Source organism: Dipodomys spectabilis, unplaced genomic scaffold (assembly GCF_019054845.1).
Source record: "Dipodomys spectabilis isolate Male_0828 unplaced genomic scaffold, ASM1905484v1 ptg000366l, whole genome shotgun sequence".
Classification (NCBI taxonomy): domain Eukaryota; kingdom Metazoa; phylum Chordata; class Mammalia; order Rodentia; family Heteromyidae; genus Dipodomys; species Dipodomys spectabilis.
Window position 1 is genome coordinate 1,052,950 of NW_024871043.1, and position 15,405 is coordinate 1,068,354.

The 15,405-nt window shown below is 49.4% G+C and overlaps 1 protein-coding gene across 1 annotated transcript; it reads right to left on the reverse strand.

Annotated features, from left to right (window-relative positions):
- Nucleotides 1-580: 580 nt before the first annotated feature.
- Nucleotides 581-7,238, reverse strand: Stx4 (syntaxin 4). The gene is made up of 11 exons (XM_042666685.1): nucleotides 7,099-7,238; nucleotides 6,823-6,921; nucleotides 6,621-6,720; nucleotides 6,386-6,460; nucleotides 5,283-5,353; nucleotides 2,904-3,012; nucleotides 2,750-2,826; nucleotides 2,320-2,457; nucleotides 1,107-1,217; nucleotides 933-1,031; nucleotides 581-848 (listed from the first exon to the last, which is right to left on the reverse strand). The coding sequence occupies exons 1-10, from the start codon at nucleotides 7,126-7,128 to the stop codon at nucleotides 948-950; spliced, it is 894 nt and encodes a 297-aa protein (XP_042522619.1). The 5' UTR covers nucleotides 7,129-7,238; the 3' UTR covers nucleotides 581-848; nucleotides 933-947.
- Nucleotides 7,239-15,405: the final 8,167 nt, after the last annotated feature.

Below are 15,405 nucleotides of genomic sequence, written 5' to 3' on the forward strand. Positions count from 1 at the left end.
AGGCTTTCTCCCTCCTCTACCTGCTCCTCCCCACCCCCAATAACCTGTAAGTCAGGAAGGCCGCTGCTCTGTGGTGATAGTGTGCAAAGTCCAGGTCATAAAAGGCCGTTCAGGGCTTGGCCTGACCGTCCTCACATCCTCTTTTTGCCTCTTTCCAAAACTGTCTCCTCATTGACTATTCCAAATAAATGTGGCCCCCTGTGAGACCAGTCCTCCATCAAGTGGATTCAAAGTTAACAGCCTCAATTACTTTTTCATGATGCCTTTTCATTGTCTCAGGAAAGCCTCAGATCTCTTGTCTCTTACATACCTCTCATCTATGTCCCAGCCTGGCCTGGCCAACTCATGGCTTCAAGGATTTTTTTAGTCAGTGACAGGACAGTATTGAGCTGAAGCAGCTGTGGGTGTTAACTTCCCCAATCCACTCCACCCATCAGAGCCAAACAGCTGTAATTGCAACCCCTCAGGCAGTCTGACCCGAGTCTGCCCAGAATGGGGCCTGGCTGGGGATGGCCAGGAGATATCCAGGATACAAAAGGCCTTGGCCTGGCCCTTCTATGAATACACAGGCACAAAAGTCTCCAAGCTTTTTTCTTTACTTTTTTTTTTTTCTTATAAAAATCATGTGTTGCAGCCAAACAGGACACCGAAGGCACTGTCCTCCCCAAACTCCACACAGGTTGGAGAGGGGACCCCTCCCCCATGAATGAGCAGCTACCAACCCCCAAAGAACCATCAGCCCCTCTGTACAGGGGCCAGTGTGAGGTCAGTCCAGCTGGAGGCTCTGCTCTGCCCCCACCATTGCTGGGAGAGAAGGCCAGGCCCTGGGTCCCTGGGATCCCCAGTGCCTACAAGAGAAGGATGACAAAGAAAGTCTGAGGGGAAGAGAGGAGACTGGTGTTGGGGGTCAGGGAAGGCCCACCATATCTCACCAAGAACGTGTGTCATTATCCAACTACTGTGGTGATGGCAATGATGATCGCCAGAATGAGGACAGTGATGGACACACAGATGATAATCATCACTTTCTTCTAAAGAAGGAGAGGAAGGGTCAGGGAAGACCACTCAGGAGCTCTGAGGGCCAGGGGGCAGGGCTGGAGTCTCACCTTTCTCGCTTTCTTCTGGTTCTCCAGGGCTACTTTGACGTGTTCCTGTCCACGTTCTACATAGTCTGCTGAGCTCAGGATGTTCTTCTCAATCCGGTTGATCATCTCCCCCTGCTCAGAGGATAGGGCAGTTCAGGGAGGTATGGATGCTCTCTCCCCCTGCTCAGAGAACGGGGCAGGTAAGGGAGGCGTGGGGGTGCAGCAGCTCCTCTGCCCATCCTAGAATGTCCTTTGATGTAGTCGTAGGGCTTGAACTCTGGGCCTGGGCGCTGTCTCTCAGCTCTTCAGCTCAAGCTAGCACTCTACCACTTGAGCCACAGCCCCACTTCCAGCTTTTTCTGCTTATGTGGTGCTGAGGACTCGAACCCAGGTCCTCATGCATGCAAGGCAAGCACTCTACCATTGAGCCACCTTCCCAGCCCCTAATGAAAGACATTCTTGACAGCAAAAAGCTATACCAACTAAGATCCAGTGGACCAAATCTGACCAGAAATTCAGACTCCTAAGAATAGTGGTTTCCAGGTCCTCTTTGGTCATGTGGACCTTTCTACCCTCTTCTCATATTCTATATGTCCATTTGACCCCAGGGCCTTAAATGACTCATACCTTTTTCACAGACAGTGAACTTTTTTGGGGGGGTCATTTGTAGGGCTTGAACTCTGGGCCTGGGTGCTGTCCCTGATCTCTTTGGCTCAAGGCGAGCACTCTACCACTCGAGCCACAGTGCCACTTCCAGATTTCTAGTGGTTAATTAGAGTCTCACAGATTTTTCTGCCTGGGCTGGTTTTGAACCAAGATCCTCAGATCTCAGCCTCCTAAGTAGCTAGGATTCCAGGCGTGAGCCACCAGCACTGGGAAGATGGTGAACTATTATTCAGACACAAAGTCATCCATTCTTCTAAGCCCATCTCCCAGCTGCTAGAAAGCCCTTCCCTGTCCCTGCCTCCTCCTGGTACTACCAGCCTTCAGGTCCTACTGAATGAGAGCCCTTTCCTATGATTCCAAGTAGGCATTGGCTGTAGCACTATATATAAGATATATATTGCCATTTGGGTAGCTTGGAGATTTGAGTAAATTCTACCTTTGGGGGCCCAGCCCATCCAGGAAGAGCACAAAAGCCCAGGAGAGAGTCTAAGGGTAGCGGTGGCCCCAGGTCACAGCTCTGGGTTCTGACTATATGATCTTGAGTCTGGAGGCGACCCAGGATGCGCACCTGCATCTCCACCTCAGTAGCCAGGAAAGTGAAGATCTCATGAAGCTCCCGGATGCTGCGTTCCAGATGCTGGATCTCACTGTGCCGGGCTGAGATCTCATTTAAGGCCTGTCGGGTCACTTGGGTGTCTTTCAATATCTGGGGGGAGTGGGGGGAGGGGTTGAATGAGTAAGAGAACAGGTCAGAGAGAGAGAGATCAGCCAGAAACCTGGAAATTGCTGAAGCAGCTCTGGCCAGGGCTTGCTGAGTGACTCTAAGCATGCAAATGAATTCTCTTCTGAAAGAGATGGCTACTCTTAATCAATAGACACCTAAGGGCAGGCAGGGGGCGTGGCTCCAGTGTACCTGCCTAGCAACTGGGAGGATCTAAGTTCAAACTCCGCCCCCCTTACATCAGAGCTCTGAGAGGCGGATGGCTGTGGCCACTCACATTAGACACAAACACCTCACTCTGCCCACTGTCCAGCATCTGTTCCAGCTCCTCGTCTGACACCATTCCAGCATTGGCTGTGAAAGAAAGGGCCGGCTCAGAGCTGGGTCAGCATTCCTGGATGCGATGCGGCTGGCTGACCGTCCCAACTCACTGATCTTCAGCTGTCTCCGGATGCGCTCCACGTTCTTCTCGCGGTATTCGGACTGCGTTGAGTTGCACTTGTTGATGAGTTCCACAAATTGCTGGGACAGGACTCCGTGCTAAGGACAGAGTGTGCAGGATAGGGACCCTGAGTAGATGGCTGCCTGCCTTAGAAGTCCCATGGAACAACAGCATGAGTTTCCGGAGGCACCCATTGCCTTTACCACCCCATCATAACCTGGCCAGGCTCCATCGCCTCTCTGGGTCCAGGAAAGCCAAAGCCTTCATGGCCCTACACAAGCTGCTGCAGCACCCACGACCCCTCTCAGCCTCCTCCCCTTCCTCACTCCATCATCCATCCATCAAACCACAGGGGTTCTCCACTCCAGACCTTTGGACTGAACTGCTCCTTCCCCACAAACACCCCTGTGTCTTTGTTCTGACATTTGAAAACTTTCTGTAACACACACACACACACACACACACACACACACACACACACACACTTTTTTTTTTGTAATACTGGGGAGGGAACCCAGGGCTATGAGCATGCTAAGCATACATAATAACCCGAGTCCCTCCAACCCTTCCAAATGTTACCTAAATTGCAACCCTTTTCATTCCCCATTTTTTTTTGGTGGGAGGGTCAGTCTTGGGGCTTGAACTCTGGGCCTGAGCGCTGTCCCTCAGCTCTTCACCTCAAGGCTAGCACCCTACCACTTGAGCCACAGTGCCATTTCTGGAGGTTTACTGGAGATAAGAGTGTCACAGACTTTCCTGCCAGGACTGGCTTTGAACGGTGATCCTCAGATCTCGGCCTCCTTAGTAGCTAGGATTACTGGCATGAGCCACCAGTGCCCAGCTTCTTCCCCATTTTTTTTTTAAATATTGTGTTCTAAAATAATTTATTTTATTATGGCAATTGCTTCACTTGACTAAAATATAAGTATTTATATGGGGGTAGTGCGCATGCGCACTGGGGCTTGAACTCAGGGCCTGGGCATTGTCCTTGAGCTTCTTTTGCAAAAGACTAGTGTTCTACCACTTGAATCAGACTTCTACTTTCAGCTTTTTGGTGGTTAATCAGTCCTGGGGCTCGAACTCTGGGTCTGGGAGCTGTCCCTTAGCTCTTCAGCTCAAGGCTAGTGCTCTACCACTTGAGCCACAGTGCCACTTCCAGTTTTCTGATGGTTTATTGGAGATAAGAGTCTCATAGATTTTCCTGCCTGGGCTGGCTTTGAATTCTCAGAGTAGCTAGGCTTACAGGCATGAGCCACCAGTGTCTGGCTACTTTTTGTTCACAAAGGATATGGCACACAGTAGACAGTCCCTGTGTACCTGTTAAGTACCTGCTGAAGGTCAGCTCACTGCTTACACTAAAGGGATGTTTGTGTGCCTAGGTGTACCAGGCTCCCCTGGACACTTAGCATCTCACACTAAGGACCACCACAGGGTCTCCCAGAAATGCCTTACCTTGTTCCTGTCTTGATGACTTAAATGAGCTCTCTTTCTTTAGACAGGGATTTGCTATTCTCGACTCTGTTTTGCCTCCTTCTAAGACACTCAAATCTCTCCATCTCCAGTCTGGGAGCTTTACTGAGCTTGGAGTTCATCTACTCTAATCCAAGCCTCCCAAAACACTAAATCAAGAACCTAGTTAGGCTAGGTGGCTTACGCCTGCCATCCTAGCTATTCAGGAGACTGAGATCTGAAGATCACGGTTCAAATTCAGCCTGGGCAGGAAGGTCCATGAAACTCTTATCTTCAATAAATTCAGAAAACTGAAAGTGGTGCTGTAGCACAAGTGGTAGAGCACTAGCCTTGAGCTGAAGAGCTGAGGGACAGCGCCCAGGCCCAGAGTTCAAGCCCCATGACATTCCAAAAAAAAAAAAAAAAAGAACCTAGTCAGATCAATCTGCTTACTAAGATATTGCCCCCAAAGAAGTTCCTCTTTAGTATTACCCCATCGATGTTCCTCTTCCTGGTTTTTATTTAATCTGTCTATGGGTCAAGGATGACCCTGTTGTGTAGGTGGAAAACCTGTCAGTCATTTCTGACTTCTCCCTTTTCCTCCCTGTGCAAAGTTCTCGACAACTAAGTCCTGTATGTGCAATGTCTTTAGTCCCTACACAAACTTCCTACGCCAAGTCTGGGACACAGCAGAATGGAGAAGAAAGCTGGTGTTATAACAGATTGAGCATCAAGACATCTGACTTCTCCCACCTGGAGGGAGTTCTCTCTCTGAGCCTCAACTTCCCCATTTGGAAAAATCATCTAGCCAGAGATGATGGATTTGAAAATCTCTAAGAGCCCTTCCTCCACAATCTGCCACTTAATGATTTATGAAACACTTATTGAAATGCCTTAATTCTAGGAAAACCAAACCTACCTGGGTTTTTCTCATTCTCGTGTTGACTGAGTTGTAATTCTCATCAGCTTCCTCCTTCTGGGGCTCTATGGCTATGGGGGAAAAAAAAAAACAAAGGTTAGGGGAAAGGAAGGTTTGATCTGAGACTTAAAACTAGGGTTAACCACGTGATTTTTTTTTTGTTGTTTTGTATGTCCCTCCCCCACGGTATAAACCCTGTTTTCTCTGTATTTGATGTTGGTATAATTTGGGGAGTGGAAGGGGAAAAAACACATTGTTTAAATAGGGATACAGATTGACCCATTGCACCAATGAGATGTACAAGATGCTATGTCGAAAAACAAACTTTACAGTTTAGGCAGGGGGGAGGAGGGGATGAATGTAATTGTGGAGATGGGAGGGAAGGGATGGCAAGAGAAAAACAAAGGAGGAAGCATTAAAAAAAAAAACTAGGGTTACAGGCATGAGGCGCCCCCCCACACACACCACTTTGCTGGTTATTTTGGAGATGAAATCTAGCACACTTTTCTGCCTGGGGCTGACCTCCAACCATAATCATCTAGATCTCAGCCTCTTGAGTGGTTAGAATTACAGGCATGAGACACTTACTACTCAGCTTGACCTAAGTCTTCTAAAAACCATTTGAAGACTAGGACACAGGGCCAGGACCAAATCTTGGCTGCATAACAGGAAGGCTCTTGTCTTCGTAGGATTTGTATTATAAAATGAGTAGGGGTTGGAAATGGAGCTCTGGTAATGCGTGCTTAGCACACACACTTGATTTCCAACACCCACCCCCCCCAAAAAAAATGGTGATTTCGAGCCTCTAAAAGGAGAAAGTTTATTTTTCTTTGCATTACATCAGCATGTTCCACAAGTTTGAAGAGGCTTCTTAATGAAACTCCCAAGTGTCTCCTTACAGGATGCACATGGGAAAGCAAGAACTACAGGAGTGAATAGTTTCATTGTAAATAAAGGAAGCTGAAAGGGGGCAGAGATTCTAGAGCCAGGCTTAATGTGTGTCACCCTGATATATCACTGGCCTCTCTGAGCCACATACTCATTAGATATGTCAGGAATGGGGCAGGACTGGAGGGAAAGACCTGTCTGAAGCTCTGGCTCACCCTTGAGCTGTGTGCGGATCTCCCTCCCCAGCTGTTTGATCTCCTCGCGCAGGTTCTGCAGGTCTTGCTTCATGCCTAAAGGAGAAGGCCACAACTTCCAAACTACAGATTCCCTCCCCTCCTTCTCCCCCACCTAACACACCTCAAGTAAACCTCCCCAGCCAACACCTGCATGGAACTACAACCCCCACAATCCATCGGGCTGCGCACGCGTCTGCGGGGGGGGGGTGCTTACTCTCCTCGGGAAGGGGCGTGGCGAGGATGGTGACCTGCTGCTTCTCCAACTCCCGGACTTTATTCTCCAGCTTGGCCATAGTCTGTCGAATTGTCTGGACCTAGGGAGGAGAACCGAGAGGGCTATGTAGCACTGCAGGCCACCATGCTCCTCGGTCCTCCTGTCCCCTCGGAGAATCCAGGCCAAGACGCGCGCCTCTTACCTTCTGGAAGAACTCCTCGTCCGGGCTGCCCAGCCTGGCCGTGCCCGGCTGCACCAGCGCGACGCGCTCCCTGTCCTCATCGTCCGAGCTGTTCTCCCCCTGCCAGGGCCCAAGTCTCTGGCATCACTTCCTCGCTGCGGCTCTCACCCCGCAGGACCCACAGGCTTCCGGGATTTTCCTTCCTGGCCACCAGCCATCCCTCCCGGCTCCGGGGGTCAGGGCTCGCGCACCCCGGTCCGTCCGCCCGTGCCCGGCCCCGCCGCCCGGATTGCTCACCTGTCTCAGCTCGTGGGTCCGGTCGCGCATGGCGGCCCGAGCCCCGAGGGCCTCAAGATTCTAAGTTTGGAAGTCTCGTACCCCACTCGCACTGACAGTAACCCCCTCGTCCCGAGAACCCCGCCACCACCCACTCCGAGCCGCGGCACACCCCGCCCCTTGCACCGTTCACAGAAAATTGGAAGGAGCTGTCCTCGGGACGCCCCCCTAAAATCCCACAGGTTGGAATTCCCACTTCTTCCCCCCCTCCCGCGCTGCACCCACGGCCCCTCCCCTCCGGGATGATTCGAGCATGCGCAGAAGCTCGCGTCCCTTCCTCACCCCCAGGGGCGGGGAGGAGACGGGAGGGGGGAGAGGGGGAGGGAAGGAAAGAGAGACCGGAAGCCACGGCGCCCCGAACGGAAGTGTCCCTGCCAGGACGTGAGATCCCGCCCCCCCCCCCCCCCCCCCCCGTCGGATCTTCAAATGGAAATCTGGTCGCCAAAAGAGGCGGCACCGCGTCATCCGAACGTCATCCGAGAGACCCGCAGCTCAGATCACCCCACGGCTCTCTCCCCCGGCCCCCGCCCGCCCCCACCGCCGCGTCACGTGACCGGCCTGCCCCCGCCCCCCGGCCTCGAGCGCCGCAGAACGTGACTCCGGCCGTCACGTGTCCCGGCTCCGTCAACGCGGCCTCGGGGACGGCGGATCTCACGACGTCCCCACCCGACCCCCGGCGTCGGAGCCGGGGAAGGGTCGCTGCCTGCCCCGGAGCCCTGTGGAGTCAGAGGGCGATGGCGTGCCAAATGCTCTTTTCCTTGCTTGGCGGGGGTCGGGCGGCGGGACGACTTCCCCTCCCCACGCCGCGCGCCGCCGAGGGGACCTTGGGGAGGAGAGCAGCGAGCATCGCGGGGACCTTGAAGGCCAGAACATAATGAGATCTGCATCTTCGCCGTCAGAGAACTGCAGGGTTTTTGGCAGGCAGAGGATCTGGGGGTGGGAAGTGACCTCACCCGAGGCTGCAATCTCTTCTCCCGCATCCTCCTGGCACAGCCCGACAGGTGGGCGGCCGGCTCCGGCGAGGACACTGCGGGCCCGCCGTGCCTGCCACCTCCGAGCAGAGACCATTTCAGGGCAGCTGACAGAAGCGTCTGTGTTGGTTGGATCCGGATGCTTCCCGATCACCCACACCCCTCCGCCCTGCACCTGAGGTCTAGGCGTGACTTCCTTGCTCTCCACCGAATCCCAGCACCAAGCTCACTACCATGCACATCATGAGCCCTAAGAAAAGATGTGTTCAGAATCTTTAGCCTTCCAACTTGGTGCCAGTGATTCGAACCCATTATCCTAGCTACTCGGGAAGCTGAGGCAGCTCAGAGTCAGCCAGGATGAGACAGCTATTGCCAGATAACCAGCAAAATGATGAACTGGAAGGTGTGGCTCAAGTGGTAGAGCACCAGTCTATGAGCAAGAAAGCCAAGCAAGAACTCCAGACCCGAGTTTAAGCCATGTTACGCACACGCTTGTGTGGTACTGGGACTTTCACTCAGGGCCTGGGCACTGTTGCTGAGCTTTTTTTGCTCAAGGCTGGTACTCTACCACTTGAGCCACAGCTCCACTTCTGGCTTTTGTGGTGGTTAATTGGAGCTAAGAGTCTCATGAACTTTCCTACCCAAAGCATTGAGCTTTGATCCTTGCATCCTTGCTTCCTGAGTAGCTAGCATTACTCTGGCCCCAGCACCCAGCCCTTTGTGTACTGGAAAATAAAAGTCATGGTTCCCTAATCTTTAAGCTTCAGGCTGTCACTGTGCCATTTCCCAGTCCTGGCTTGACTGATATTTACTGGACACATACTGTCAGACAAAAATAATTGCTCTTGCCGGGTATGGGTGGCTCATGCCTGTAAGCCTAGCTACTCAGTAGGCTAAGATCTGAGGATCCCAGTTTGGAGCTAGAACAGAAACCTCTGCATAGCTTGCCTGTCTCCCCTTGGACCTGACAGACCATATTTTTTATGTATTTACCTTATATATTTTGTGTCTTTACCACCAGCAACCCCATTAGAATATAAACTCCATGAAGACAGAGATACTCGTCTGACTGGATATTCACTGCTGGATCTCTAGGGCCTTCAACAGTGCCTGGCACATACTAGCTGATCATGAACAAACTATTCATACCTGCATTAAATTCTTTTTATTTAATATTTTATAGTACTTCGATGTGCTAAACACCAATGTGGCTTAGCAGAGTAGAGTGCTTGCCTAGCATGCATGAAGCCCTGGTTTCGATTTCTCAGCACCACATAAACAGAAAAAGCCAGAAGTGGCACAGTGGCTCAAGTGGTAGAGTTCTAGCCTTGAGCAAAAAGAATCTCAGAGCCAGTGCTCAGGCTCTGAGTTCAAGCTCCAGGACTGGCAACAACTATATATATATGATCCTCATAACAATTGTTTGAGATAGGTTTGGTCTTCATTTTACACAAGAGAAAACAAAGGCACAGAGAAGTAATGTGTCCAAAGTTACATAGCTGGTCAATGACAGGGCCAGAATTTAAAGCCAGGCAGTAGCTTGTAGGATCTAGATTTTTTTTAATGTTATGGACTTGAACTCTGGGCCTGGGCACTATCCCTGAGTGAGCTCTTCAGCTCAAGGCGAGCGCTCTACCACTTGAGCCACCTACTACTTCTGGTTTTCTGGTGGTTAGTTGGAGATAAGAGTCTCACAGACTTTCCTGCCCAGGCTGGCTTTGAACTGTAATCCTCAGATCTCATGAGCCACCGGTGTCCAGCAGATCTATATTCTTATTCTTTTTTTTTTTTTTTTTTTGGTCAGTTGTGGGGCCTGAACTCTGGGCCTGGGAATTGTCCCTCAGCTCTTCAGTACAAGGCTAGTGCTCTACCACTTGAGCCACAGAACCACTTCCGGCTTTTTCTGTTTATGTGTTGCTGAGGAATCAAACCTAGAGCCTCATGCATACAAGACAAGCACTCTACCACTGAGCCACCTTCCCAGCCCCGCAGATCTATATTCTTGTTGCACTGAAAATATTTATCAAAACGATTGAGAGGTAGGGATAAGGGAGCGAAGTTAGATGAGGTGAAGGAGATGCTGGAGGGTCCATTCCCAGCTCTGCTAAAAAGAACAAAAGAGAAAATACCAGCTGGCTGGCTGTAATCCTAGCAACTCAGGATGCTGAGATCTGAGGATTATGGTTGAAAGCCAGCCAGGCAGGAAAGATCTTGAGACACTTATCTCCAATTTACCACCAGAAAAGCAGAAGTGGAGCTCTGGCTCAAAGTGGTAGAGCACTAGCCTTGAACAAAAGAGCTAAGGGACAGTTCAGAAGCCTGGAGTTCAAGCTCCATGACTGACAAAAAAAAAAAAGAATAATACCAGTTAACAGTGACTCCCGTGTTTTACCTGCTGTGGGGACTTGCTGCCCTTATTGCTACTCTGCTTTGGATTTTCCAGGGGATGGCCTGCGGGCCTGACAGAGCCATCTCCTGTCCCTGTCATAGTGTCTCTTTCCCTCACCGCTGGGTTAGTGTTGACTGTCGGAGAGGATGGTCCTCCCTCTCCCTGTTTATTTGGTTCTCAGGGAGCCAAAAAATACTCACCCCTATCTCCTTTAAGAGCCTCTGTCCTCCCTACCAACATCTCTAAGGATGTTTATGTGGCAAGTGCATCAGCCATGGAGATGACACCTCTGTAGTTCTAACCTCTTGAGTATGTTTGGGGTCTGAACTTGACCTAGAGTTCCAGCTGAGACCTTTCCTTCTTCAAATGCTACACCCTCACATGCTTTACCTGACAGCTGCCTGTGGCCCCCAAATCTATATGTCCAAAGCTCAAATATTCTTTTTTTTTTTTTTTTTTTGCTGGTCATGGGGCCTAAACTCTGGGCCTAGGCACTGTCCCTCAGCTCTTCAGCTCAAGGCTAGGACTCTACTGCTTGAGCCATAGCGCCACTTCCGGCTTTTTCTGCTTATGTGGTGCTGAGGAATCGAACCAAGGGCCTCATGCATGCAAGGCAAGCACTCTACTACTGAGCTACCTTCCCAGCCTCCCAAATATTCTTCAATGCTACAGTCCTTGTAGTCCTGGGCTTCTAGATGTCCCAGTTCTTTGGATGTCCCTTCCTGGATATTCCAGAGGCATTAGGAGGCTGAGATCTGAGGATCATGGTTCAAAGCTAGCCCAAGCAGGAAAGTCCATGAGACTGATCTGATGATTTCCAATTAACCACAAAAAGGTAGAAGGGTTGCTGTGGCTCAAGAGGTAGAGCACTAGCATTGGGGGTGGGGGGAGAGGCTCAAAGGCTGGATGCTGGTGGCTCATGCCTGTAATTCTAGCTACTCAGGAGGCTGAGATCTGAAGATGGAGATTCAAAGCTAGCCTGGGCAGGAAAGTCCGTGAGACTCTTATCTCCAATTATGCACCAGAAAACCGGAGGTGGCACGGTGGCTCAAGTGGTAGAGTGCTTTCCTTGTGCTGAAGAGCTCAGGCACTAAAACAGCCTGGGCAGAAAAATCTATAAGACTCTTATCTCCAACAAGTGTTAGAATGCCAGCCTTGAGCGAAAAAGCTAAGTGAGAGCCAGAGGTCAAGTAGAAGCCCCAAATCTGGGATACACACACATGCACACGCACACACACACACACACACACACACACACACACACACACACACACACACACACCTGCACTCATAAAGCTGAAAACTAAAACATTAAAGCACTACTTTTTTTTTCTTTTGTCAGTTGTGGGGCTTGAACTCAAGCTCTGTCCATGAGTCTCCTTGTGCTCAAGGCTAGCACGCTACCACTTGAGCCACAGCCCATTTCTGGCTTTTGGATGGTTAGTTGGAGAAAAGACTCTTAACAGGGACTTTTCTGCCAGGGGTTAATTTGAACCCCAATCCTCACATCTCAGCCTTCTGAGTAGCGAGGATTACAGATGTGAGCCACCCATACCTGGCTAACACACTTCTTTTTAGTTATTCCATTAGTTTTAAGTTACTAAGTTTGGCAAAACACTTTCATCAAGACTGGGGAAACTGGAACTTTTTTTTTTCACTCATTATTGGGAAATCTAAGTGATGTAACCCAGACAATATTTATCAAAATGATAAATGCCTACACACCCGTGACCAGCAATCTCACTTCTGGAAATGTAAGAGATAACTACTGCTACATCAGAAACCACTCTGAGGAACTTGGCGGACCTTGGGAAACTAGACTAAAACAACTATTGTCTTCCAAATTCTGAAGGAGTTTGGGTGGTTTCTGTGCTTTGCATTACACAAATAGCTAGAGTCAGCAGACATCTCTGGGACTCAGGGCTGGCTCACTCATACTCTCGTGTCTGGGAGCTTTGGTGGCTAAGTTGGTTGGGGTAGTCTAGCCACTCCCTCCACGTGATGTTTTGTCCTGGGTTTATTCACAGCATCGTAACTTCAGAGTTCTAAGAAGGCCATTACCAGGGTTTGAATTCAGGATCTTAAGTTCTTGCTTGGCTCTTTTGCTCAAGGCTGACTCTCTACCACTTGAGCCATGCCTCCACTTCTGGCTTTGTGTTGGTTAATTGTAGATAATAGTCTCTTAGAAGCATAGACAGGAGGGGCTGGGAAGGTGGCTCAGTGGCAGAGTGCTTGCCTTGCATGCAAGAGGCCCTGGGTTCAATTCCTCAGCACCACATAAACAGAAAAAGCCAAAAGTGGTGCTCAAGTGGTAGCGCATTAGCCTTGATTTGAAGAACTCAGGGACGGTGCCCAGGCCCAGAGTTCAGGCCCCACAACTGACACACACACAAAAAAGAAGAAGTATAGGTAGGAAAGTCTGTGAGACTGTTATCTCCAATTAATCACCAGAAAAATCAGAAGTAGAGCTGTGGCTCAAGTGGTGAAGTTGCTCGTCTTGAGCAACCCAGGACAGCACGCAGGTGGTCCTGCACAAAAAAAAAAAAAAAAAAAAGTCTCTTAGATTTGTCCTCTAGCCTGGCTTTGAACTGTATCCTGAGTAGCTAGAATTACAGGCATATGTCACCAGTGCTCAGCTGAAGGCTCTGCTACTTGCAAATCCTATTCAAAGCAAGTCACAAGTCCATCAAAATAAGGGGAAATAGATGACTCACATCTGTAATCCTAGCTACTCAGAAGGCCAAGATCTGAGGATCATTGTTTGAAGCCAGCCAGGGCAGGAAAATCAGTGAGACTCTTATCTTAAATTAACCACCAAAACCCCCAGAAGTAGCACTGTGGCTCAAAGTGGCAGAGTGCTAGCCTTGAGCAAAAGAGCTCAGGGATAGCACCCAGGCCCTGAGTTCAAGCCCCATGACCAACTACAGCCACAGCAACAAAAAACACACATAAAAGAGGGACTGAGGTTGTGGCTTTAGTGGTAGAGTATTTGCCTACCGTGCATGAGGCCCTGAGTTTGATTTCTTGGTACCATATAAACAAGTCATGAAGTAAATCATATTTTTTAAAAAAGGGCAAAACAACAACAACAGAAAAAGAATTAGAAGGAGCTTGCTTACTTGGCTTGATGTCAATAGACCACCCTTCTGCAGATATAGAAACTTTGCCAGTCGAAACAAAACAAACAAAAAACAAAGCAACACACACACACACACCACACGAAGAAGTAGAAGGCCTAGAGAAAAAGCTCCAGAGGCTGCAAATGTGGCTTAGTGGTAGAGTACTTGCCTAGCATGCACGAAGCCCTGGGTTCCATTCCTCAGTACCACCTACACAGAAAAAGCCAGAAATGGTAGTATGGCTCAAATGGTACTCACCTTGAGCAAAAGAAGCTCAGGGACTACCCAGGCCCCAAGACCAGCAAAAAAAAAAAAAAAAAAAAGAACAAAACAAAGCAAAGAAACAGGAAAAACTCAAGGATAGTACCTAGGCTCTGACCTAAGTTCAAGCCTCAGGACCAGCACACACACACACACACACACACACACACACACACACACACACACAATCTAGATATAGACAGGTGCTGGTGGCACAGCTCATGCCTGTAGTCCTAGCTCCTCAAGAGGCTGAGATCCAAGGATTCTGATTCAAAGCCAGCCTAGACATAAAAACAAAAAAACAAAAAACACAAAACAAAAAAAACAAGATCCCTATCTACAATTAACTAGCAAAAAGCCAGAAATTGGGGCTGGGTAGGTGGCTCAGTGGTAGAGCGCTTGCCTTGCATGCCTGAGGCCCTGGGTTCAATTCCTCAGCACCACATAAGCAAAAAGAAAAAAGCCGGAAGTGGTGCTGTGGCTCAAGTGGTAGAGCGCTAGCCTTGAGCTGAAGAGCTGAGGGACAGCTCCCAGGCCCAGAGTTCAGGCCCCACAACTGACAAACAAACAAACAAAAAAGCCAGAAGTCAAGCTGTGGCTCATGTGGTAGTGTTCTAACCTTGAACAAAAAACCTGAGGGACAGCTGGGTGTTGGTGGCTCACACCTGTCATCCTAGCTACTCAGAAGGCTGAGATCTGAGGATCACGGTTCAAAGCCAGCATGGGTAAGAAAGTCTGTGAGACTCTTATCTCCAATAAACCACTACAACTCCAAAAGTGGTGCTGTGGCTCAAGTGGTAGAGTACTCACCTTGAATACAAAGAATCTCAGGGACAGCACCCAGGCCCTAAGTTCAAGCCCCATGACCGACCCCCCCTCCCCCCCCACACACAAAAAAAATCTAAGGGACAGTGCCCAGATTCTGAGTTCAAACTCTAGTACCAACATACACGCACACACACGCACACACGCACACCACCAATTTAAAAACGTCCAGGTGCCCATGGCTCATACCTGGAATCCCAGTTACTAAACAAGCTGAGATCTGAGAAGCTTGGGTTCAGAGCAAGCCTGGGCAGATGTGGAGGTGTGGCTCAAGTGGTGGATGGAGCATTGGTCTTGAGCCAAAAAGCAGAGAATGTGAGGCCATGAGTTTTTAAACCCCAGTGCTGGTACCAAAAAGTCAAAAATAAAGCATAAAAAGTAAACAGGGTAGTAGGGTAGACAGAAGAGTAGCAGGCCTTTTTCATGTCTGCTTGAATAGAGATTCTCAGGTTACAGAGATGTTCATACTTCTTAAATCCTCCTTCCCTGCATTTTACAAATTTGGAAACTAGAGCTTAGAAAAAGTTAAAAAAAAAAAAAAAGGACTCCATTAGAACTTCACTCACCACTGAATCTCTTAACATTAAAATATAATCCTGGTTCAAAGAGTAGCATCACAGAAGAGGTAGAGGCTGGAGAAGCAAGGCCAGCCTGGGCAAAAAAAAATACAGAGACTTTGTCTCAAAGACAAATGAAAAACAAA

Excerpts from the sequence above, each read along its gene's own strand:
- Stx4 (XM_042666685.1), bottom strand. The coding sequence starts at position 7,128 with ATGCGCGACCGGACCCACGAGCTGAGACAG. Across the intron at positions 6,461-6,620 it reads CACGCCCCTTCCCGAGGAGA|GCATGAAGCAAGACCTGCAG; the intron begins GTAAGCACCCCC and ends CTTCTCCTTTAG. Across the intron at positions 1,032-1,106 it reads ACCAGAAGAAAGCGAGAAAG|AAGAAAGTGATGATTATCAT; the intron begins GTGAGACTCCAG and ends CTCCTTCTTTAG.